At 43.7% G+C, this 26,371-nt stretch overlaps 2 protein-coding genes across 2 annotated transcripts in view; one reads left to right on the plus strand and one right to left on the minus strand.

Annotated features, from left to right (window-relative positions):
• Nucleotides 1–7,285: 7,285 nt before the first annotated feature.
• On the minus strand, nt 7,286–24,940 carry LOC143687181 (bromodomain-containing protein 1-like). Its single transcript, XM_077163911.1, is given in 6 exon segments — nt 7,286–14,806; nt 18,311–18,516; nt 22,603–23,270; nt 23,272–24,031; nt 24,034–24,451; nt 24,453–24,940. Coding segments are annotated over 5 exon segments (2,196 nt in total). The 5' UTR covers nt 24,699–24,940; the 3' UTR covers nt 7,286–14,806; nt 18,311–18,412.
• LOC143687178 (uncharacterized) overlaps nt 10,454–26,371 on the plus strand; it is a 98,279-nt gene continuing 82,361 nt past the window's right edge. The window contains exons 1-2 of the mRNA XM_077163910.1: nt 10,454–15,014; nt 17,264–17,335. Of these exons, the coding sequence (XP_077020025.1) occupies nt 10,561–15,014; nt 17,264–17,335 (4,526 nt within the window). The 5' untranslated portion in view covers nt 10,454–10,560. The remainder of the gene's footprint in view (nt 15,015–17,263; nt 17,336–26,371) is intronic.

Consider the following 26,371-nt stretch of genomic DNA (forward strand, 5'->3'; position numbering starts at 1 on the left):
CCCCCCCAAAAAAAGAAATATATATATATGCTTAACGCACTTATAAAAATAAAATAAAATAAATTGCTTAACACAATTACAAATACTTGGATAATGGAGGAAATTTCACTCTAATTAGCCTTTGTTTTTTTTTTTCCATCCATTCTGTTTCCTCATGATTCTGTATTGGGGAGTTTTTCAGATATAGGGGCTCTACCTTGGACTGACTATTGTGTTTCCTGTTTTTACACTTAACTCAGTTCTTTGATTTTACTCAGTGAATACCAGGTGCTCTTGAACTCTGGGGAGGTAATGAAAAACAAGGCATGGTCCCTGCCCTCAGGTAGCTTATTCTCCAGGAGGAGAGATTGTCAGGCAAACTGACAGTACTGATGTGGAGTGGTGGAAGCATCAGCAAGGTGCTGTGGAGGTGTAGGTTGGAGCAGACCTCCTCTCAAGATGATGACTGGGAAAAGGGGAATCTGGAAATACCTCCCTGAGGAGGACAGTGATGTCAGAGGGCAAATCCAAAATATTCCTACAGTTCAGCCTCCCGTGAAATCGTCTGGACCTGGTGCCTTTTTGGTGGCAGATTTTTTCTCATCACTGATAATTAGTCTTTGAAAGTTTTCCAACACCTCTCTAATTCATTCTGGGAATTTTGTATTTTATCAGGAAAGCATTCATTTTCTCTAGCTTTGTAAAATCTTCACTTTTAAAGTTTGTTATGGATTTCTCTGCAGTCAAGCAAATGATTTTTTTAAGTTTTACATAGACGTATAGGAAAATTATTTTTTTTGTTTAAATATTGTAAGATTCCATATGTGTCATTTTAAGTTTATTGATAATATTATTGAAACTTGGATTTTTTCTTTGTGTCTTCTTTTATACTTATTCTGCTAGAGTTATAGTGAGTCTCCCACTCAAATTTTATGTCGATAAAGTCCTTCTTGTAATTTTAATAGCTTTTACTTTTTGTATTTAACTACAGTGTTATCAGGAGCATACAGATTTTGACAGTTTTATCATCATAAATTGTGCCTCTGTATCATTTTTATTCTATTCAGCATTTTTAACCTTAAATCCCACCTTGTTTGTAATTAATGTAACCACTCTTGCTTTTCATTTTATTATTTTGGTTGATTATTTTGTTTTATGGCACTTGCCTTCTGTCTCTAAGAATCCTTTTATTTTCAACATGGAAATGTATTTCATATATATATCTTATTACTATGTTTTTCACCCCAGCCAACTTTTGTCTTTTAATGGGAGAATTCAGTCTGTTCATACTTAGTTTAACAACTGATATACAGTAATAGGTTTTATTACTTTCAGCTTATTTTACATTTATTGATTTTTACTTTGTGGTTTCTTTTTTCTTTCTTTTTTTTCCCCCTGGTTTAATCAGGCTGCCAGCAGTTCTTGTTCCCCCCACCCCACCCCATTAATCTGTTGTACCCTCAACCCTTTCATTAGTGGCATTTCCTGCCCATCCCCCCACCACACCCCTTTCCTGTGAGTTCCTAATCAAACACATTTTCTATAGACTCTGCCTACCTGGGTATTCCTTTTCGTAGCACTCCCATCAGGAATCACAGAACCCTGTCGGTCTATTTCTTACTAATCATTGTTTCTTTCACTTTTTCTGCTTTTGGAATCCTAATCATTTGCATGTTAGGTCTCCGGAGTGGATCCTGTGAGCTTCTTAGCTTTTCCCTCTTTATTTCTATCTTAATGTATGTATTTTTGTTCTGAGGTCTGAAATATTTCTTGCACTTGATCTTCCAGTCCCCAAATTGAATCTGAAGAGTGAATATCTCCACCTTTAATTCATGTAATGTCTTAAGTTCTAAAGCAATCCCAATCCTTTTTTTTTTTTTTTTTGGTGCTTTCCTTGAGTATCCCTAAGGATTCTTTTTGTTCAAGTTACAGTTGTATTTTCCAGTAGCTCTATCTTGTTCTGAATTTTTTTTCAGCTAGGTAATATGGTTAAAAAATCAAAACCATATAAAAATTATATAGCAAAAAAAACTAAACAAATAAAAAATTACATAGCAAAAAAATCTGGCACACACTCCTTTTTCCATGTCCTGTTCACCAACAGTTCAAAATTTACCACTTTGATAACTCTTTCTCTGTCTTTCCAGCATTTCTTTATATAAAAATAAACTAGTGTGATTCCATATTTGGTTGCTTGAGTTTCTCTCTTGTTTACACAAAAATAGCATGCTGTACAAACTGTCCTATACCTTGTTTATTTTTTGCCTTTTTGATCTAACAATGTACTTTGGAGATGGTACATAGAGGATACCCCTACACGGATGTATCATGATTCATTTGGCCGGTCCCTATTGATGGACACTTGGATTGTTTCCCATCTTTTGCTATTCCAAACAGTGCTGTAGTGAATCACCTTTTATACATGTGTAAGTAAATGGAGAATAAATCCGGAAGTAAGATTTCTGGATCAAAGGACAGATGATAGATATTTGGTAGGTATTGCCAAATTGCCATCCAGGGGACTTTTATCACTTTGCTTTCCCACCGACACAAACAAGCGTTTCTATTTCCCCAGACCATTGCCAACTGAGTGATCTCAAACTTTTGTTTTATGCCAATTTTTATGATAGTAAAACCTATTTTCAAGTGTAAAACCTATTTTACATTTCTCTTTCCAGTGAGGGCGAGCATCTTTCATGTATTTTTGAGCTGTTTGCTTTTCTTTTTCCATGAATGGGCTGCCATATGCTTTGTGCATTTGTCTTTTGGGTTACTGGTCTTTCCTATTGATTTCTAGGAGCTTTTTCTGTATTAGGGAAAGTAGCTCTTTGTCTATCATATGAATTTTAATTTTCCTTCAGTTTGCCTTTTGACTTTGCCAGTGGTGTGCCTTGGCCACAAAAGATTCTTAAAATACAGCTACATAATCAACTATACCAATCCTTTATTTTATTTAGATTTGAGTCTTTGTTAACAAAGAACTTTTATGACGTATAGAATTTTGCTCCAATTTTCTTCTTTGAGTAGTTTTATGGCTTATTATTATTATTTTTATATTTGAACCTTTAATCCTGTGGGGTTTATCCCAATGAACAGTGTCCCATCACCTTTTATGGACCAGTTCATCTGCCCCCCAGGATTGGTGATGACGTCTTTAGCACATACTGGCTCCTAGCTGTGTTGGGGTTTAATAGCAGCCTGTTTGCCTGTTTTTGCAGCTTCCCTCCAGACGCAGGGGTGGAATTATATGTCTTTGTTCACAGGGGCTTGAGTTGAGCTGTTGGAGTAACCCGCTGGGGGGTGGGTGGGGGTGGCCTCTGTCGGTAGGCCTGCGGGAAGGCCAGCCTAGCAGGAAGTACACCTCATATGCTCATGGCCCTGTCCTTTCCTTCTTGGCTTTCCCAGCCTTAAGGGTGGACAGTTCCTTGCCCACCTGTTTGGCTGTCCCTCAGCTCCCGGAGACAGGGGGTCTGGTACAAGAGCCCTCCTGCCTTCTCCCATGGAGCCCCATGGTGGGCACAGTCTGCCCCAGTGGTGCCAGGTTCCGATCTCTGCCTCAGATGCTCTTCCCTGGGCCAGCCAGGCCTTGCCCACCCACTACCCCAACAACCCCTGCTGTGCTAGGGCCCGAAGGGGGTTGCATTTGGAGAAGAAAGGAAGCAGGATATGTTTTAAGCTGCCACGTTGCCACAATCCCCAGCCTCAGGCCTAAACTTAAAGGGCAAGAAATCATGTTGTCTGTGAGGATGGGTTGAGGGTTGGGGGCCAGGCTGGAAAAGCAAGTCTGTTTCCAGAGGAGCAGTAACGAACACCTCATATGATTCTAATGATGAGTCTGGAGGGTAATGAAAAAAATTTTGAGGGAATTTCGTTTTCACTTTTTATCATGAAAAATTTCAAACTCATTGAAAAGTAAAAAGAATATTAAAATGAATAAAGTTACACCCATAACTTATATTTAACAAGTAACACTTATCTTGTTTGTTTTATCTTTTTCGTTGTCTTGAGGAATGATCAATTGGATATCATCATATTTCACCCCTAGAACTTCAACATGCATCTCTGAAAGAATGACATTTTCCTCCATAATCACCATATCATTATTGTATATACATAGGTATAATTAATGTTAATCTCTTAATATCTAAAACTCAAACCACGGTCAAATTTCCCTAACTGTCCTAAAAAGTGTCCCTCACAGCTGGTCTGTTTGAGCCAGGATCCAGGCAAGGACGATGCATTGCATTTAGTAGTCTCTTAAATCTCTGCTAAACCTCCCACCCTTTTCTTCAGCCAGGACACTGACTTGTTAAAGAAACCAGACCAGCTGTCCTGTACAATGTCTGCTCCAGAGTTGCCTGTTTGCTTCCTGTGTTCCTCTTATTCCTGTGTTAGCTGTGACCTGGTCACAGTTCAGGGAGGTCGAATCATCTGGGCTCAGCGACAGGAGATGCCAGGGAAGCAAGAGGAGGCAAGGATGGCTCCAGGTCTCTGCTTGAGCAACAGAGACACTGAGATGGAGAGAAGGAGGAATGAATCTGGGCAGCAAGCAGGTATATTCGGTTTTGTTCATGTAGCTTTTGAGGTGTGTACCGGACGTGCAGGTGGGAATTTAAGGCGGACAGTTGACATATGAGCCCAGAGGCAGGCGTGTGAGTTGTTAACATAGAGCTGGTTGTGGAAACCACAGGACTGGGTGTGCTTTTCCAGGGGGTAAGGTGAGGAATAAAGACAAGACACCAAGCACTGGAGGTGAGCAGAGAGAATGGAGCCTGGGCCCGAAGAGCAGAGAAGGAGAAGGAAAACCCAGAAGATTCTGAGGCCTAAATACTGGCGAGAAGTCAGGCAATAAAAGGTGGAAAGTGGGTGTTGAATTTGTCATCGAGGAGGTTGTGAGCTGGGAGCCTGAAGATGGAGAGAACGTGGGCGCTTGCACTTCTTCCACGAGCTGGCTCTGAAAAGGGAAAAGGGGGAGAGAGTAAAGGGGGTGCAGAGCTGACTCCGGAGGAGAACTTTAGCTTTTTAAGATGGAGAGACCTTGAGGGTGTTGAATGCCAAAGAGACAAAAGCAGTCAGGAGGGAGGGGTTGGAGATTGAGGTGAGGAGGCAAGAGGCAGTGGGGCCTCCTGGGGCCCAGGTTGGGAGTGTGTGGACTTGGCCAGGAGGATCCTGTGTCCCTCCTAAGTGTCGGGTGCAGGAATGGTGGTGCAGATACGCTGGAGGGCATAGGCGGAAGGTGGCCGCACCCTGGTCACATTTCCCACCTCCCTGGGTTGGCTCACAACCATGACCTTCACTGGCCCCGAGGGTCCTCGACAGACCATGTCCAACTCCTCTTGTCGCCAGCAGGCCTCCTGGGTCTCTGCCAGCCTTATGCAGAAGCACAGAGGGTGTGAGCTGGGAAACGGGCCCCATGCCAGACCCCACCCCACCTTGAGGTGCAGGCCCAGCAGGCAGCCCCATGAAGTCACCCAGAGGCTGGGGACGGAACCTGGCGTCGCAGGTGCCCAGTCGAAACTCGAAAGCAGAAGTAGAGCCGTGCTTGCTTCTCCGTGTCCCCCATGGGTGTGGGAACACAGGGCCCCACTCGACTCTTTCACAGAAACCAGTCCTGTGAGTGGGGACAGACAGATAGCCCCATTCCATGGATAAAGGAATGGGGGCCCCAAGATACAGGGGTTGCCCGGTGAGAAGCTGGGAACAGAGTCTACACAAGAACCCAGAACTCGTGCTCTATTCTTTTCCTTTCCTTCTGTCCCAAACCCAAGAGAAGAGTCTCAGCTCAAATGTCTGTGTTCAGAATCTCATGCCACACCCAGGTGGCGAGATTACCACTGACCCCAGGTGCCTGCGTTGGGCCACATGTCACAGTCACCTGAGGCGCCTTAAAATATTCCTTGCCCAGGCCCCAGCCCAAACCAGTTACTTCAGAGTCTCAGGGAGCTGGGCCAGGCATGGCTCCCCAGGATTCTGAGGCTTCCAGGACCCTGCGGCAGGTCCTGCCATGTTCCCTGTGCCCTGTGGTGGACGGGTGGCCCTGGTCTGGGCAGGGCTGGAGAGAGAGAGGCCTGGTCTCGGTCCTCAGGGAGGTCGGAGGAAGGATGGGCCAGAACCAGTCCTGTCTTGTGTTCAGGGCTGAGCTCCTTGAGGCAAAGGTCACAATTCATTCCCACTCGCCCCGCCCCACCCCAGCCCAGCCAGGCTCCGGGAGGCCACAAACGGACATCTTGTCTTGGCATCAGCCCCCAGTAATGAACAATCTGAGGGGGAATCAAGAAACAAATTCCATTTACAATTGCAGCCAAAAGAATAAAATATTTAGGAATAAATTTGAAAAAAAAGAAAAAAGAAATCTTCAACAAAATACCGGCAAAACCCAGAAAAAAAACCCAGAAGCTTGCCATTCAGAAGGCTTTGTCAGATGCATTCCAGAAACTTTTGATGGTTTTAGGTAAGACTTTCTTGATTGTCCTTGAATACTTCAGTTTCATTGAGAAATGAACTTATTTTGAAGTTATTTGGATGAAAATATGGATATCTAAAAGACTTTAGATGATACTTTCATTCACCAAACTCTTTCATGAATGATCTCAGATTTGTTCTTCAGGATAGCTGTGAGAAAAGTGACAGTAAATATTATTGTCCCCTCTTTATAGATGTAGAATTGCCTCAGTTCACACAGAAAGTTAATTATTTGATCCAGGTCTTCTTTCTCAACTGCATGCAGAATGGTATAGTAATCATAAGTTTTAGAAATATGGATTTGAGTCCAATCTCTGTCTCTGACATTTTTAATGCATCTTTAGGCTTTAGAGCCAGAGAGGTTTGAAAGTATTTATGTCTTTAAGCCACAGTTTCCTCATCTGAAAAATGAGGTTAATAATACTACTTGCCTTGCAGGGATGTTTTAAAAGTAAATCAGTGGGGGGGGGGGAAAAAAGTAAATGAGTGGAGGTGCAAGGATAGTTCAGTGGTAGAATTCTCGCCCCCCCATGTGGGAGACCTGGGTTCGATTCCCGGTCCATGTACTTCCCAAAAAACAAACAAGCAAACAAAAATTCAACAGATGATACTGCAATAACTGGATACTCACATGGAAAAATAATGAAATATGACCCCACCCTACAGCATAAAAAAAAGTAAATGAAATGATGAATTAAGAAGCTTAGAACAATGCCTGGAACGTGGTAAGTAGAAAAATATGTTAACTAGTATTTTATCAATGCGGTTTTCCTGCTGAAGAGAAAGTCTATAATATTATGTTATTTGAAGAATTCAGTTTCCCTTTTTATTTTTGGCACTGACATGTTGGGTAAGTATATGCCTCACCTTGAGATATGATTCTTTTTTCTTTTTTTTTGAAAATTTTAAATTAATTTTTAAATTAAAAAATATATATATTACAAGAAAGAAACACAAACATTCCCAACATATGATCGTTGAGATATGATTCTTATATAATAATCGACAGCTTTCATATGAGCCTATACACACCCTTAACAGTGGCCCTGTTGTTGAATGGCCAGTGTACCTCATAGACAAGACCGTTTCCCTAAAGGCAAACTAGAGCCACAAGGCTTTTTGGTCTAAGGAATTTTGAGTGTGTACAAGGGATACCTAGCTTCAAAGTCAGACCTTCACAGGCAAGGCTTGCCCAGGCTAGAAGGACAACGATTCTGTTCCCTGTTGAGTTTTATCATGGTATTACTCTTACAGGCTATGCCCAGTGGAAACTTCATGATGAGCAGAGAGCCTCTGAACACAATTGCCACCCTGCTTCACAGCCCTGTAGGCTTAGAGACTGATATATCCTAATCAAGTCATCAGAGAAGCTGATTTGCGTTAAGAGATGGCCCTGGATTGGTCTCAGGTGAGGCCTTCCACCCTGGTCAGGCTTTCTACCCTGCACAGCCCTTCCTGCGAAGGTCTGACTTCCCTGGTCATCAGGTAGAATCTCCATCAGTTGTCAACTCTGAGTAACAACCTTGAAGAATCAAATGATTGTATTGTCTACCTTCCTTTAATGTGCTAGGATATACTCCTTAGCCCCTTACTTTCAATGCAAAGTACTTCAGTACATTGATCTCTCCCAGTTTTGAATTCACCTTGACCCCCACTTAATGCCTTACTATTTAATCATATTATGACCGAACATTTTTCTTTCAGTTTTTACTTCCTGTGTCATTATTCCTACCTTAGCCTCTATGTTTAAGCTGAACAAGCAGTATTGATATTTAATAAATGTGGTTATGATAAAAACAAGTATGAGATGAGGAAGGACTCTTCTGCTTTTAGAAATCAAAAGAGGTGTAATTTTTGGGTGCTACCATTGTATTCAGGAAGTTTTAGAGTAAGAATAATTCTGAATTGATCCGTAACTTTATTGCAGAAAGTGGTAAAATAGCTGTGGAATACGGACCCAGTGAAGAGATCATAGGTGCCAAAACCGAGGAGGAACTACAGGATTTAATTCAAGTATGTGGAGATAAAAGCTCAAGGGTTACATAAATAGTGTAGCCATAATTTAAAATAGTCAGTATGCACAGTTGGCTCGCTGTCATCCTTAGGGAAGTGTGAAACTCTGAAACTGCTTTTGAGTGCCAGGAATTCCTGAGGCTTTTCCTGAAGACCTGGCCCTTGGCTCTGACTCCTTATGTGAAATTTGGAGAGCAGAATTAAGGACCATCAGAGTACTCTGCAACTGTAGATACAGGAGAGGGGTTATTCTCCCCCTCCAGTGATTAGGAATGCTTGGTTGCTTGGCCACAGGCCTTTTAGAACTCATCTCAAACCGGGATCCCAGGGACTTGGGAACAAAGTAACTATGGCCTTAAGTGTGATTATGCTACAGCTTTTTAAAAATATTAATCCTTTCAAATAAGACACATTACCTAGAGGTCAGCATTTCACATGTATCTTCTATGAAATGAAATGGTTTTGCTAAAGAACCTTTTTTGTAAATCAGTTATATGAATTCCCTTAATTTGAGGTTAAAATACCAAAGTAATTTAAAAACAACAACAAAAAATACCAAAGTAATTTCTAAAAGAAATGTTCATTACTTACTACCTATAGGATGTTTTCATAAAAAAAATAAAGCTAGGAGTAGAAAAATGTGTTTCCTATCAGCAGGAACTTAATTTGGGGGCTAGATTGTTGCTGATTTAACTCACCCCAGAGTTGTGATGAGTTTTATTTTGAAGTAGAGAGTAGAATAAGACAAGGTGGTTCTGTTCTAAAAAAGTGTTTGAAGATTTTTCCATGTAAAATAATTATTTTAATTCAATTTAATTAAAACCAGTCAAGGAGATGTCAAGCTTTCCCAGGATTGGACTTTAAGAAGTCTAGTCTCCTGTGAAATATGAGAGGAAGGGACTCAGCAGTGATGCTTTAAGATTCCAGAAACCTGACTATAACCAAAGATTCATCCCTAAACGAAACAAATCTTGAAATCGGTTCAGAATTAAAACCGTAACTATATGCCAAGTCATGTGCTAGGTCCTAGAAATAAGAAAATGAAGCCCGTTCTCACTGAGTTTTCATGCGAGGAGGTGTGCTAGGTAATATACAAGAAAGTAAATACAATAGATTATAAAAAGGGCTGTAAAGTAAAAAAAATTGGGTGCTAGTAATAAGAGTATTTCAAGAAAATTCTTTAACATGCTGACTTTATCATCCTAAGTGTCTTCTCCATGTGCACACGGAAGGTAGATTTCTGTAAAGTGGGGTTGTTAACTCTAGATTAATGGCTGGGTGAAGCAAAGGTGGGATTAGAGGAAGTTTTCCCATGCCAGTGTAAAATGCTATGTACTCTTCCAACCCAATTGCCCATCCCCTAAAGTTTCCTGCAGAAACTTTGGAATCATCACCAATTAGTGATAGTCCCTACCACTCTATTATAGAAGAGTAACAATCTAACAAGGAACAAAGAGGATACTGAGAAATTAGAACAAATAGCAACATTTTAGAATAAAGTAACCATAATGTGTGTTTATTGCCACATTAAAGGGTATTCATTTTGCAGGTCAGTTGCTTTGCTTGGACATAGTATGCACGAGGGGAAGAAGAAAGTCTCTCGGATTTCAGTTTGGAGCAAGAAGAGTTCGGGCTGCTAAAAACCGAGTAGAACTTTTGAATATTCAGGAAAGACTGTGCCCATTGCTTCGTTGGCAAGCACTGCCCGCCCCTGCCCATGCTACTGGAATGAGTGTCGGTGTGGTGGTAGGGGAACTAAGTGTCTGTGGCTTAAATCCTGCCTTGCTGCAGGGGGTAAGACATGGCAGCAGACAATTCCATTTGTAGGGGGAAGGGAGCCGTGCGCCATAGTGCTTGTGGGACCACGGGATCGCCTTGGTGGTGTGGGACCAGTCTCTGCCCGAGCTAAATAAAGGTGTCGTAAATAAAGGTGTCGTAAATAAAGGTGTCGTAAATAAAGGGTGGGTCACGAGGTGGGGGGTGGGGCGCACGGTTGCTAAAGGTGTGCATGCGTCACAGGCTGCCATAAAGGTTCAGCTACCGCTCAGGTTGCCGGTACTGTGCCTTACTCGCCTGGGTTCCTGTGTCCCGGAGCCTGCGCGTGTCATGTTGCTGTTGCGCCTTTGGGCGCTACAGCTCCTCCTCACACTGCAACCACTTTGTCTGCTGGTCCAGGAGGTTCAGCCTCCGGGGCCAGCCCTGGAGCCACTCCAGGTGACCTCTGACCGCCCGGGGCCCACTGAACCCTGGTCTTTGCTATCCCCCCGTTTCCCGCCTGAATCGCCCCGTGCGGTTACACCCCCACCCGAGCCAGGAAGCTTTGGCTACCTGGGGTCCTCGGCTCCTGGCCACATGTTGGCTCAACCTCAGGAAATCACGGAGACTTTGGTTCCACTCCTGGACACGGATTCAGCTCTAGAGCTGCCTCCAAGGCCTGATCAGTTTGCTCTTCCTCTTCGGGATCAGAATGACAACCTAACTCCGCACCAAAAGTTCCCCGAGGCAGATTCAATGTTAGACTGGGTTCAGAATCAGGCCCTTGCTATGCCTCCTCAACTCAAAAGTAGGATTCACACTCCATATCTGAATCAGGCTGAAGATCACCAGTCATATGAAATACTTGATCCATCTCTAAAGAACAATCCAGGTTCAAAACCAGCTAAGTTAATTGTGTCACCCTCAAACCTGAAGAAAGATGCAGCTCAGCATCATCAGCTTACTAAAGTTGTTGGAGATTCAGATCAATTAGCTCCCAAATCTCAAGACCAATCCTACGAGCCTGATCTAGATCCAAGTCTGGACATATTTTATCCTCCAGACCACCTACCTTCGGAATTCCTAGACCACCTAGATCAGATGCCAGAGCCCCCTGAGGAGGCTGAACCTTCTCCACACCGGCCAGATATCCTAACTCAGCATCCAAAACCCAATGAGGTGGAACAATCTCAGATTCAACAGGAAGTCCCAGTTCAATATCCAGAGCCCCCTGGAGAAGTAGAACCAGCCCAGCAGGAGGACTTACTTCATTCTTTGGACACCGCTGAGGAGGCTGAACCACCTCCAGTCCAGCTGGAGGCCCCAGCACAGACCTCAGAGATTCCTGAGGAAGATGAACCTCCTCTAGTCCAGTCACAGTCCCCATCTCACTCTCCAGAGCTACAAAAGGAGGTTGTCGAACAACCACCAGAGCATCATGTGGTGACTGTTAAGCATCCAGATCAGAATGAAGCTCAATATTCAAATGAGTCCAACGTCACACGTAAGCCTGTAGATCTAGAGCTCACCATAACTCCAGAAACCACTAAGATTGGAACTTCTCCAACAGAGCAAGAGGCCCCAGCTCAGCCTCCACAACCCATTGAAGAGGGTGAACCTTCTTCAGTCCAGCAAGAAATCCCAGCTCAGCCTCCAGAACACAGTGAAGAGATAGGAACTGCTCCAGGTCATCAAGAGGAGCCATCTCAGCCTCCACAGCCCCCTGAGGAGGTTGAACGGTCTTCATTCCATCAGGAAAACTCAGCTCAGTCTGCAGAGCCTCCTGAACAAATTGAATCTGTTCCAGTTCAGCAGGACTCAGCTCAGTCTCCAGAGCTGCCTGAAGAGGTTGAACCATTTCCAGCCAACCAGGAGAGTACAGGTCCCGAGTCCCCTATGGGGGTTATAACTCAAGCTCCAAGTCAGGGTCCAGCTCATTACTCAAACTTGCCAAATGATACATTTAAACCTGGAGATATACTGATTACCATAACTCCAGAGCCCACTACGGAGGTTGAACCTTCTCCAAGCCAGCAGGAGACTCCAGCTCAACCACCAGAATCCCCTGAGGCAGCTGAACCTCCAATCCTGCAGGAAGGCCCAACTCAACCTCTAGAACCGTGGGAGGATGGTGAACCTTCTCCAGGCCAGCAGGAGGCCCCAGTTCCACTGCCAAAGCCTCCAAAAGAGCCCTCTCCAAATCAACAGGAGGAACAAGCTCAGTCTCCAGAGCCTCCTGGGGAGTTGGAGTCATCTCCAGTCCAGCCAGAGGCACCAGCTCAGCCTCCAGAACCTCCTGAAGAAGCTGAATATCCACAGTTCCAGCTGCCACAACCTCAGCATTTAGACTTGCCCGATGTTACAGTTAAGCCTGTAGATCTAGTGCTTACAATAACTCCTGAAGCCACTACAGAGATTGCACCTTCTACTACCCAGCAGGAAGCCCCAGCTCAGCCACCAGAGCCTCCCGAGGAGAGTGAACCTTCTCCAGTCCAGCAGGAAGTCCCAGCTGAGCCTCCAGAGCCTTCTAAGGAGGTTGAGGCTTCTCCACTCCAGCAGGAGGCCCCAGATCTGCCTCCAGAGACTCCCGAGAAGGTAGAAGTTCCTCCAGCTCAGGAGGTGACCTCATTTCCACCTCCAGAACCCTCTAAGGAGGTTGAACCTTCTCCAGTACAGGAGGCACCAGCTCAGTCACTGGAGCCTGCTAAGGAGGTAGAACCTTCTCCAGCCCTGCTAGAGGCCCCAGGTCACCCTCCACAGCTCACTGAGAAAGATGAGGCATTTCCCATTAAACAGGGGACCCAAGCTCAGCTTCCAGAGCCTTCTCAGGAGGTTATAGTTCAACCTCCAGAATATCATGAGGAGACCCTTCCACCTTCAAGTCAGGATCAACCTCAGCCTTCAAACTTAACCTTTGTCACAGTTAAACCTGTGGACCTGGAGGTTACCATGACTTCAGAACAACCTACAGAGTTTGAACAACTTACTGCCTTACAGGAGATTACAACTCCTCCAGATCTTGAAATGACACTTCCACCTCTAGACCAACTTCAGGCTCAGCCTCCTAACCTGACTGAAGCCACAACTAAACCTTTGGACCTGGAACTTGCCATAACTTCAAAATCCTCTATGGAGGCTGAAAATGCTGTTGCTCAGGAGGAGACTACAGTGCCTTCTCCAGAGCTCCCTGGAGTGACATCTTCATCTTCAAAGCAAATTCAGGCTCAGCATCCAAACATGAGTGAAGTCACAATCCAACCTTTGGACCTGGAACTTACCATAACTCCAGAACCCAATACAGGTAGTGGACCATCAGCCATGCTGGAGGCCACTACTCAGTCTCCAGAGCCATCTAAGGAGGTTATAGCTCAACTTCCAGTGTATCATGAGGTGACAGTTCCACCTCCAAGTCAGGGTCAAATTCAGCATTCAAACTTGTCCAGTGTCACGCTTACACCTGTAAACCTGGGGGGCACCATAACTCCAGAACCTACAATGGAGGTTGAACATGCTGCTGCTCAGGAGGAGACTACAGTTTCTTCTCCAACACACTCTCAAGTGATATTTCCACCTCCAAACCAGATTCAGTCACAGCATCCAAACCCTACAGGAATCACAGTTAAACCTGGGAATCTGGAGCTTACTCTAACACCACAATCCAATATGCTGGTTGTGCCTTCTCCATCCAAGCAGATGCACTCAACTCTGCATCCAGAGTCTCCCCAGGAGATTAAAATTCAACCTTCAGAACATCATGAGGTGACAGTTCCCCCTGCAAGTCAAGATCAAACTCATCATTCAAACTTTCCCAATGTCACAGTTAAATCTGTAGAACAGGAGGTCACCTTAACTCCAGAACCCACAACAGAGGTTGAACATTCCACTGTCCTGCAGAAGACTACAGCTCCTTTTTCATCACACTCTCAGGTGACATTTCCACCTGCAGATCAGATGCATTCTCAGCATCCGAACCTAACAGAAATCACAGTTAAACCTGGGAATCTGGAGCTTACTGTAACTCCACAACCCAATATGCTGGTTGAATCTTCTCCAACCAAGCAGAAGTCTCCGATTCAGTTTCCAACACCACGTAAGGAAGTTGTAGCTCAATCTCCAGCACATCGTGAGGTGACAGTTCCATCTCCAGGTCAGGATCCAGTTCAGCATTCAAACTTTCCCAGTGTCACAATTAAACCTGTAAATCTGGAGGGCACCGTAACTCCAGAACCCACAAAAGAGGTTGAACATTCCACTACAGCTCCTCCAAAGCTTACTGAGGAAACACTTCCACCACCAGATAAGTTTTGGGATTTGCATCCAAACCTGATTAAAGACATACCTCAACCTTTGGTTATAGAGCATTCCGTAACTCAGCCCCCAAGGTCATCTGAAGCAGGTGTTCCTCCAAATACTCCATATTCAGTGGCACAGTCTATAAATTATCTTCCAGAAAAGGTGCAGACAGGCTTACCTGAGCATCGGGAACCAAATGTCACTGTAAGTTATACCCCAGAAAAGACACATACAGGTTCAACTGTACAACAGGAACAGATGGACTCCGTGGATTACTCCTTAGAGGAGGCACAGATGGGTTTCACTGTAAAACAGAAACAGACTGTCACTGCAGATTCCTCCCCAGAAAAGGCACAGACAGAGGAACAGAACATCACCACAACTATCAATATATGTGAGCTCTGTACCTGCAAAAATGAGACACTGTCCTGTTCTGGTCTGAGCCCATGGCAAAGACTCCACAGAATCCCTGTGCCAGAGCCCAGCACCTACAATGGCACCTTCACCATCTTGTAAGAATTGCCTTTACTCTTTTAGCCTCTGTACCCTGCCTAATGTAGCAGCCCCTTCAATGTCTTCCTGAGCCTTCTTCATCTCCCCAACCCATGTTGGCTTATTGTCTGTTTTTACCTTTTCTCTGCAACTTTTCCTTATCCGCATTCTTCTTTTTACTGTTGTACCCTCTTCTTCAGTCTTTTGTGATTGCCTATTTTATTTTTCCTTACCATTTTTATTTAGCCCATCTTTTCATGCCTTAGCCTCTGTTTTGCTCCTATTTATTTTTCCATCCTCTTATGGGAGCATGTCCTTCTCCCCACCTCATTGCTAATTATACAGCAAAGTGGTTAAAAGCAAAAATTCTGAATCCAGACTGCCAGGGTTTGAACCCAGTTCTGTCATTTATCAGCCTTATAATCTTAAGCAAGTTATTAAGCTCTGTGCAAAATGGAGATTATAATAGTAGTTACTGTTCTTTGGATGGTTGCGGGATTTAAATGAGTTAATCTCCATTAAGTTCTGTGCAAAATGGAGATTATAGTAGTTACTATTCTTAGGATGGTTGTGGGTTTTAAATGAGTTAATGTATGTAAAGCACTTACATCATCACCTACCTAGCATATATGTAAATGTTAGCTGTTTATCATTATTATTATTGTTATTTGATTGCTAAGTTATGCCCAAACCTTCTTTGTTCATGGCTTTATATATATATACAGCAGCTATTAGGTGTCTTACCGAGGGCTAGATTCTGTGGGAACTACAGATGTATAAGATATTGTCTCAGGAACCTGACAACAATAGGTGGGAAGAAAGGAATATGCATAAAAAGGGAAGTGATATGTAATTAAGTACTAAAGGAGATGCAGACCATAGGTGCTGTAATTCAAAATCTAATCACCCAGCTGAGCAGAAAAAACTGCAAGGACAAAACTTAGCATGGGTTCAAAGAGAGAAAAATAGGGAGTACTACCAAGGCAAAGCCTGCAGGAATAATCAGGGTTTAGTAGACTGATCTAGCTGCAGAGAGTTGGGTTAGGAAGCAATGAAAGATAAGATTATGAAAAATCTTCTTAGGAGGTTGACAGTTATGCTATCAGATATGGACGGCCATTAAAAGTTTTCAAACAAGGAGGATGATTTAAAAATCCATATATAGAGCAACCTAGAGAGAGGAAAGCTTGATTTTTGGAAACCAAATAGCTCTAACAACACCTAGGAGTTAAGTAAAAAGTGGTTGAATCAGAGGGGTTATGATAGGAATGAAAAGAAAATCTTGGGAGTACTACAAAGGGAGAATAGGCAGGATTTGGTAATTGACTAGGGGGAGTTGGGGGATAGGGTAAACAGAAAAAGAAATGACTCCAGTATTTCTGTATTCGTTGATTAGGAGATTGATGGTGGTATAGCAGTTGGAAATGTAGCACTCAGGAAGGAGAGCCAGTTTGAGGGACATGAGTTTGGTTTTAGGCCTTTTTTATTGGTGAGCATAAAGCAACTAGAGGCCAAAGATAAAGATTGAGGGTTATCCACAGAGTTAGTGGGTTACGACTGAATCTCAGGCATTTAAACTTCTCTTAAACACGTCATTCATAGTTACATTCCCAGTATATTGAAAGAAAAAAGTCGTGGATGTATATGGGATAAATGAAAGTGAAAGCTCCCTTGCTGCTTCTCCTTCCCACCCTCTTCCCTGCCACCCATGAGATCATTCATGTTACTATTTTGTTGTGTCCTTCAGATCTTTTCCTTCGCATTGACATATGTATATGTTTTTGTATGTATGTTTTCCCTAATTAGGTAATACTTTACTCCTTGTTCAATGATTTGCACTTTTCTAAGCATTATGTCTAAGAGATTTTTCCACATCAGTATATAGTCTCTCTAATTTCTAATTGTCCTAATCTTGCCAAAACCTAGGGAAGTTTGAACAGACGGCAATTTGCCAATGTTTTGGTGTTTCCTGGCATGTGGTTTCTTTATACTTATTTGTTGATAATGACAAAGGAGAAGAAATTAGAAGAATATGACGTTCAGGTTCTGAAGAGCAGCCTTATCATTTGTACCATGGGCCCCACAGTATTTCTTTATTAATTGCGCAAATTTGGAAGCTTCCATCTGTGGAAGTTGAAATGTAGAAATTGGAAAACTGGTATTTTCTGCATTAAACATATTTCTCATGAGCTTGCCATCTTTATACCTTTTCTTTTCGTTCTTTTCCTAACTGTTCAAGGATATGAATCATATCTGTGTTTCTTCACAGAAATTTCCAAGGAAACTCTATCTCTTACATTGATGAAAACACATGGAAGGCATACCGTTGGACTGAGAAACTGTGAGTATATTCTCTGCAAATGTGAATACAGAAAACTTACTGCATTGTAAGATTCTTCTTGGTCCAGAATTTGAGGCCAATACCTCTGAGAAAAGGTATTCACCCTCCACCCCCACCCCATATCCAAATCAACCTCTATCGATTGCAGTTTTATGGTTATTTTAACAATTAAATTTGGTAGACCATCTTTAAAGTAAGAAAGAAACATTTTAAATTTGTTTTTCATTAAAAAAGTAAAACAGTTATATTCCCAGTGTATAGAAAGGAAATAACAGATGTGGTAAAAATCTTCCTTGTCCCTCAATCCCCCCCCCACCAAGGTAACCATTACTCTTTTTTTAATTAATTATTATTATTATTATTATTTTTACATGGGCATGCACCGGGAAACGAACCTGGGTCCTCTGGCATCACAGGCAAGCATTCCTGCCTGCTGAGCCACCGTGGCCCGCCCTGATTAATTTTTTATTTACGATACATAACCACATACAAACACATTCTTACCACATGATCATTCCATTCTTGTTATATAATCAATAACTCACACTATCATCACATAGTTGTATATTCATCATCATGATCATTTCTTAGAACATCTGCATCAATTCAGAAAAAGCAATAAAAAGAAAACAGAAAAAAATTCATACGTACCGTACCCGTTACCCCTCCCCTTCACCTATCACTAGCACTTCAATCTACTAAATTTATTTTAACATTTGTTCCCCCTATTATTTATTTATTTTTAATCAATATGTTTTACTTGTCCGTCGATAAGGTAGACAAAAGGAGCATCAGACAAAAGGCTCTCACAACCACACGGCCACACTGCGACAGCCATATCATCATACAATTATCTTCAAGAAACATGGTCACCGGAGCACAGCTCCACATTTTCAGGCAGTTCCCTCCTGCACCTTAACTAAACAGGTGATATCTATTTAATGCATAAGCATAACCTCCAGTATAACCTCTCACCTCTGGAATCTCCCAGCCACTGACACTTTATTTTGTCTCATTTTGCTCTTCCTGCTTTTTGGTCGAGAAGATTTTCTCAATCCCTTGATACTGAGTTCCAGCTCATTCTAGGATTTCTGTCCCACGTTGCCAAGAAGGTCCACACCCCCAGGAGTCACGTCCCACGTAGAGAGGGGGAGGGCAGTGAGTTTGCTTGTTGTGTCGGCCTAGAGAGAGAGGCTACACCTGAGCAACAGAAGAGGTTCTCTTGGGGGTGACTCTTAGGCCTAATTTTAAGTAGGCTTAGCTTATCCTTTGCAGGATTAAGTTTCATAAGAACAAACCCCAAGATTGGAGGCTCGGTCTATTGCTTTGGCTGTCCCCACTGCCTGTGAGAATATCAGGAATTTTCCACTTAGGGAAGTTGAATTTTCCCCCTTTCTCACCATTCCCCCTAGGGGACTCTGCAAACACTTCCCTATTCATTGTTCAAATCGCTCTGGGATTTATCTGGGCATCACTCTGGACAAACCTCCAAAATCTCATGCCCTGTGCAAGGTTCCAGGTACTATGGTGTTCGATTAAGCTGTCCACATAAGTTATATTAGGAAATGTACTAGTAAAATGTAAATTTTGTACCAAATAAACATTTTTTGCTTTAGTCTCACGCATAAGGTGAGATTTTAAAATATTAATTACCATCTATTTTCAGTACCCTGCAGTAATGACATTCCTTTGTTCTTCCTCATGCAAAAACATTTTTAAAATTTGTACATTTAGTCATTATTATTATGCACTCTAGGCATTCCTAGATTATACCATCTCAATCTTTAACATCTATCTTTCTTTCTGATTTCATTTATGCCCCCAGCCCTCATCCCTCTATTATTCTCACATGCAGCTTCATTCACTGTTTTAACATAATTGTATTACAGTTAGGTAGTATTGTGCTGTCCATTTCCGAGTTTTTATATTCAGTCCTGTTGCACAATCTGTATCCCTTCAGCTCCAATTACCCAATATCTTACCCTATTTCTGTCTCCTGGTGGTCTCTGTTACCAACGAAATATTCCAAGTTTATTCACTAATGTCAGTTCATATCAGTGAGACCATACAGTATTTGTCCTTTTGTTTCAGGCTAATCTCACTCAGCATAATGTCCTCAAGGTCCATCATGTTGTTACATACTTCATAAGTTTATTCTGTCTTAAAGCTGCATAATATTCCATCGTATGTATATACCACAGTTTGTTTAGCCACTCATCTGTTGATGGACATTTTGGCTGTTGCCATCTCTTTGCAATTGTAAATAATGCTGCTATAAACATTGGTGTACAAATGTCCATTTGTGTCCTTAGCCTCATGTCCTTTGAGTAGATACCTAGCAATGGCATTGCTGGCTCATATGGCAATTCTATGTTCAACTTTTTGAGGAACCGCCAAACTGCCTTCCACAGTGGTTGCACCATTTGACATTCCCACCAACAGTGAATAAGTGTGCCTCTTTCTCCACATCCTCTCCAGCACTTGTCATTTTCTGTTTTGTTGATAATGGCCATTCTGGTGGGTGTAAGATGGTATCTCATTGAGGTTTTGATTTGCATTTCTCTCATGGCCGGGGAAGTTAAGCTTCTCTTCATGTGCCTTTTGGCCATTTGTATTTCCTCTTCTGAGAAGTCTGTTCAAGTCTTTTTCCCATTTTGTAATTGGATTGGCTGTCTTTTTGTTGTTGAGTTGAACAATCTCTTTATAAGTTCTGGATACTAGACCTTTATCTGATATGTCGTTTCCAAATATTGTCTCCCATTGTGTAGGCTGTCTTTTTACTTTCTTGATGAAATTTTTTGATGCGCAAAAGTGTTTAATTTTGAGGAGTTCCCATTTATTTATTTATTTCTTCAGTGCTCTTGCTTTGGGTATAAGGTCTATTGTTTTTGCAAACTTTTGATTTGTACTTTTTGTTCATCTCTTGCCTTCTTCGTATCCTCCCTCAATTCATTGATTTGATTTTTGATGAGGTTTCCCATGTCTCTTCGAGCATTCTGAATTGTTTCAACGCCTGTATCTCATTTGAATTGTTGGTTTGTTCCTTTGACTGGGCCATATCTTCAATTTTCCTAGTGTGATTTGTTACTTTTTGCTGACATCTAGGCATTTAATTACCTTAATTAGTTTATTCTGGAGATTGTTTTCACTTCTTTTACCTAGGGTTTTCTTGCTGGATGAATTTGTTGTCTCTCTGTTCTTTGACATTCAGTTCAGCTTTTTCTGGACCTCTAGCTTAGGTTTTGTTTAACAGAGGAGAAATTTTCAGTTCCTGTTTTCTTGTTTCTTGCCCTGCCTGTATGGTGCCTTTTTTTCCCCTTAGGATGTTCACTTAGGTATTATAGACCCCAGTCAGATTTTCCCAGACCAAACTGGCTTCCTCTCAGGAGGAGTCACCTGTGTCAGTTTTCCCTAAGGGTGAGACCCAGCAGGTTGACAGACTTTCCTATGAAGCCTCTAGACTCTGTGTTTTTCCTATCCTGCCCAGTATGTGGCACTTATCTGCCTGCAGGTCCCACTGGCATAAGGTGATGTGGTGCCTTTAATTCAGCAGACTCTCCCTGGTGGGGGTATGGTGGAGACAGAGGAGAGGTTGAAGGCTGGCTTTAATCACTTTAGTTTTCCAGACCCCGGGGTCTGAATTCCTTGAGGGAGGGATTCCACCTGAGCTGGGCCCTACCCCTCTCCTGGGGAAGGCACAGGCTCCAGACAAGCTCTCAGACAAGTTAATTCTGCTCTTTCTGGGGCTGTTGGAGTCTGAGAAGCCTTGCAGTTGTATGGAAAGAGCAGTCAAGCCGTAGAAACGCAGCCACGAAAAAAAAAAAAAAAGAAGAAAAATCCTTTTCAGAGCAGGAACCCCATTCATTGGGTTTGACAATCAAGACCTTTAGTTGGTCCGTTGCTCTGTGTATCTCCAAGTCCTATGTGTCCCCCTCTTTCCTTCAAGCCTAGACCCTTTCAAGTATTTTTTTTTTCTTTTTCCATAAGTCCTACCTCCTCTGTGCTGGGCAAAAGCCAGGAACTTCCATTTAAACTGGAGGTTCAGCTGAGCTGGGGGCCTATTTCTAGTAGTCAGAATTTGTTAATTAATTCCACGAACTGGAGCTTGGCGGAGCTCAGCCCCTTGCTGTTAGTAAAGTCTCTTTCCTTTCCCCTCTGGGAAGCAGCCTGTGGGGGAGGGGCGCTGGCCCCCATGGCTTGGGGAACTCACAGTTCTGGGTGGGCTCACAGCCAGTCCACCTTGTCCAGACTGGAGTACGCTGTACATCTGGTCACTGACGTGGCCCTAGCAGTTGTTCTGTACTGTTCCTGGCTATTTACTAGCTGCCCTGGAGGACGAACTAAGTCTCTAACCTCACTCAGTTGCCATCTTGGGACTCCCCACCCCAAGTCCCTTGGTCCATTTTTAATGGGGTTGTTTGTCTTTTTTTGTTGCATTGTAAGGGTTTTCTTATATATCCTTGATATTAAACCCTTATCAGATATATCTTTTCCAAATATTTTCTCCCATTCTGAAAGTTATTTTTTTTCAAAGTTCTTTAATATACAGTGGTTTTAATTTGATGAAGTCCAATTTATTATTTCATTCCTCACGCTTTTGGTGTAAAGTCTGAGAATCCATTGCCCAGTACAAGGTCCTCAAGATATTCCCGTTTCTTCTAAGAGTTTATAGTTTTAGTTGTTATGTGTAAGTCTTTGATATATTTTGAGTTAATTTTTATATTGCTTCATGTATTTTGGGTCTCTGCTGTTAGGTGCATATATATATTTAAAGTTGTTTTGTCTTCTTTAATTAATATGTAGTGTCCTTATTTATCCCTTGTATGGTTTAAGGGAAGGGTCCACCTTCATTCTTTTGCATGTGTATTTCCCGTTGTCCTAATACCGTTTGTTGAAGAGACTGTTCTTTCCCCATTGAGTGAACTTGGCAAACTTGTCAAAAATCAGTGGGCCATAAATGTGAGGATTTATTTCCGAACTTTCAAATCTATTCCATTGGTCCATATGTCTGTCTTTGTGCTAGTAGCACACGTTTTGATTACTGTAGCTTTGTATTCAGTTTTTAAAAAATTTTTATTAATAAAACCAATCAACATACAACATGAACATTCTTTTTTTTTGGATTAAATAAGATATATTAATAAAGTTAATTTTGATGTTTCTTTTTACTCCTTCAATGACACAACTAGAAAATGCTAAGTGGTGTATGTGGTTCGCCCTGGCTTTGTACCTGACAGCGCTGACACAGCAGTGAGGAAGCCCCTTACCGTCTTCCCAGGAGAAGGGTGGTAGTGGGGCAGCCACGGGCCGCTCCGGCAGGTGCATCCCTGTGGCCTCCTCAAAGCCGATGCTGTCCACATGGCGCCGGGCCTGCCTGAGCACGGCGCCGCCCTGGTCACGCAGCCGCACAGCAGCCCGATAGAACACAGTATCCTTGGCGTTGTACTTCATGCAATTGTGCATGATGAGGCTGAAGCCCGCCTCAAACTCTGCGAGGCTCTGATACCTCTGCGCCTCCAGCCGTTGGCGCATTGTGGCAAAGTCCATGGGGTGCTGAATGTGCTCCAAGTAATCTGGCACCTCTTTCAGACTCACGGGCTGGGCGAAAATCCGGGCAGGGTCCTTCTCTTGCAGCTGATCCAGCACCGAGCGCAGCAGCACCGTGAAGGGTGTTAGCCGCAGCTCCATGGCCACCTGCTCCACCTTCACCTGCTCGCGCTTGAGCTTCTCACACTTACGCATGAGCTCAATCAGCAAGCGCGCACGCTCCAAGTCATGCCGCAGCCTCTGCCAGTACTTGAGCTTCTCCTTCGCTGCCTTCACCTCCTCGTCGTTTTCCCTCTGTTGTGTGTTTCTCTGGGACTGTAAACTGGACTGGAGCCTCCTGAGCAGGGGAGCGCCATTCCTAGACAGCCTTTTGAGCAACCAGTAACTGGGCTCTCTCAACAAACTGCTTCTTCCACTGAATGGCCACCTGATTTGCAATCTTATTTAATCTCTGAGGTGGAATATAAGGGGCACACATGGCAGGCAGGACCGTGCAAGGCTCAGAAAGTGTCTTCTTGGCTTTTTTCGCTTTCTTCCTGACCTTGGAAGTGGACCTCACTGTTCTGACCATACCCTCTTTCCTGCACACACCGTTTTTTGTGTCACCATCCCCGTAAATGCTCAAGGGCCTCCGTGTGCAACCTGGAGGAGTGTGAACGTCACAATATGCGGTTTTCCTGACCGAGAAGGTGGTGCCCCCATCAGCCAACTCCCTGACTGGCTCCATCTTCATGTACAGGCCAGCTTTCTGGGCACATGTCACATGGAATGCTGTGTAGCAGTTTGCTTTGTGGCACTGAATGCAAGCTCCCACACCCTTCTGCTTGCAGAGGTAGCACGTCAGTTTCCATCTGGCTGGGGGAATGTTCCGCACGCCATCAGTGGGCTCAATGAAGACCGTGTTGGCAAAGCCCACCTCTGGGATCCACAGGGCACACACCACGTGGCCCCAGCGGTCATCGTCTGTTTTTTTGAAGGCACCGCCCTTGTTGGGGCACAGCATGCAGTCAGCAGGCCTGGCGCGGGCCTGCAGGCAGTGCCGGCAGAGCCACTGGCCCTCGGGGATGTAGGGCACACCTTAACACTCCTGGTGCACGGCCAGGTTGCACAGGTCACAGAAGAGGATCACGTTGCTGTTCTGGCACTCGCAGTCATGCAGATGCTGCACACAGCGTCTTCATCTATGAGCGGCGGCTGCTCCCCCAGCTTCTGATTCTCGCAGTGTGATGCCTTCTCAAAGCGATCCATGAGGAACTCAAACATGTTCTGTGATACAGCTGAGACACACTCACCCTTGCGCTTCTCATTGACAATCTCTAGCCAGGCATAGTCCTCCTCGTCGATGTCATACTCCACCTCATTGTCCAGCTCCTCAGCAGACTTCTCAGTGCATTTGTAGTACATGGGAGGCCTCCTGGGGGCAGATGGGGGGCTGTACTCGACCACCCGCACCTTGGGCTCGGGCAGCGCGCTGGCCTAGGCAGGCGCGCCATGGGTGCCAGGCAAGGCTTCATTTTTCTTTTTGACTCTGTTGTTTTTGTGGCGCTTAGTTCTTAAACAGACGGGGGGGCCGCTCACTGTTCTCTTTGTTGCTGTTGCACTCACTCATTTCCTGAGCAGTGAGGTCATCTTCCAGGATGACCTCCAGGGGGTCAAAGATGCTGATCCTGTGTAGGCGCCCTTCGATCTCAATCTCGACCATCCTCTGGGCTTGTGCGTACGTCAGTGTCTCTCGTGTTGGGGAGTGCTTAAGGCTGCGTGGGGAAGCTGGATGCCTGACCACAGGTTCTCGATGGCATCGTCCTTTCCTCCTCATTTGGCAACAATCACCTCAGCAGAGTTACTCCTTAAGAAAACGACCAGGCCTGTTGGGAGGCGCGTTCATTTCATCCCAGGTCGGATCCGCAGGAAGGAGGCACCACGGCGCCGCCGGCCCGGGGTTGCCTCTCCACCCGGGAAGTCGCAGAGGTCCGCCAGTGTCTCTCGTTGGGGAATCTTTACAGTACGTCCCTGTGAACAGGGAGTTTCCTTCGGGGCGCCGCAGCCGCGGGAGCCCGGCGGGCGAGCGGGCGGGCACGGGGAGCCGGCGCGGCCGAGGCGGCGCTGATGGCGCCCGCGGCTCCTCCGCCAACGGCCGCGCAGGCCCGGCCCCGCCACCGCTCCTGGGCGAGGGCTCCCTCGCGGCGCCGGCGACTCCGGGCCCGGCCGCGGTGGCCGCGGGCGCTCGGAAGGAGGCTCGCGCGGGGGAGCCGGCGAGGAAGGCCGGCGGGGAGACCCGGCCGGGGCGGCGGCGGCGGCAGCCCAACATGAACATTCTTAACATAAGAACATTTGTATTTAGTTTTGATATCAGGAAGTATGAGTCCTCCAACTTTCTTATTCTTTTACAAAGAATCAACCTTTGGCTTCGTTGAGTTTCTCTGTCATTTTTCTACTTTTTATTTTATTTCTCTCAGTTCAGATGTTTACTATTTATTTCCTTCTGCTCAGTTTGGGTTTAGTTTGCCCTTCTTTTCCTAGCATTTACCTATAAATTTCCCTCTAAAGACTGTCTTTGCTGCAAATTCTGTAAGTTTTGGTATGTTGTGTTTTCTTTTTCATTTGTCTCAAGAGATTTCCTAATTTCCCTTGTGATTTTAGGGGTCTGTTATTTAATTTCCACATATTTGTGAATTGGTTGTTTGAGAGTGTATTGTATAATTTCCACGTACTGGTTGTTAAAGCATGTATTGGTCATTTCCACATATTTGTGAATTTTCCAGTTCTCCCTCTATAATTGATCTCTAGTTTCATTCTGTTGTGGTTGGAGAAGATAGTTTGTATGATTTCAGTCTTTTAAATTTATTGAGATTTGTTTTGTTACCTAGTACATGGTCTATCCTAGGGAGCGACCCAGTACACTTAAGAAGAATGTGTATTCTGCTGTTGTTCAGTAAAGTGTTCCATAAATGTCTGTTATGTCTAGTTGGTTTATAGTATTGCTCAAGTTTTCTCTTTCCATATTGATCTCTGGCCTAGATGTTAAATCCATTATTGAAAGTGATGTATTGAATTCTCCAACTATTAATGTGGAACCATTTAATTCTCCTTTCAAATCTGTCAAAATTTGATTCCTGTATTTTGGGTCTCTGCTGTGAATTGCATATATATTTAAAGTCTTAAATTATCTTAATGAGTTTACCATTTTATTAATATATAGTATTCTTCTTTATCCCTTGTAATGGTTTTTGACTTAAAATCTATTTTACCTGTTATTTGTATAGACATTCCGACTCTCTTCTGTTACTGTTTGTATGGAATATTTTTTCCATCCTTTTACTTTCAGCCTACATTTGTCGTTGAATTTAAGATAAGTCTCTTGTAACAACATATATGTTTCAATTTGCTAAAGTTGTGGGAATGCAACATACCAGGAATGGTTTGGCTTTTACAAAGGGGATTTATCAAGTTACAGATGAACAGTTCTAAGGCCATGGAAATGTCCAAATT

The sequence above is a fragment of the Tamandua tetradactyla genome, chromosome 6, assembly GCF_023851605.1.
Source record: "Tamandua tetradactyla isolate mTamTet1 chromosome 6, mTamTet1.pri, whole genome shotgun sequence".
NCBI classification, from domain to species: domain Eukaryota; kingdom Metazoa; phylum Chordata; class Mammalia; order Pilosa; family Myrmecophagidae; genus Tamandua; species Tamandua tetradactyla.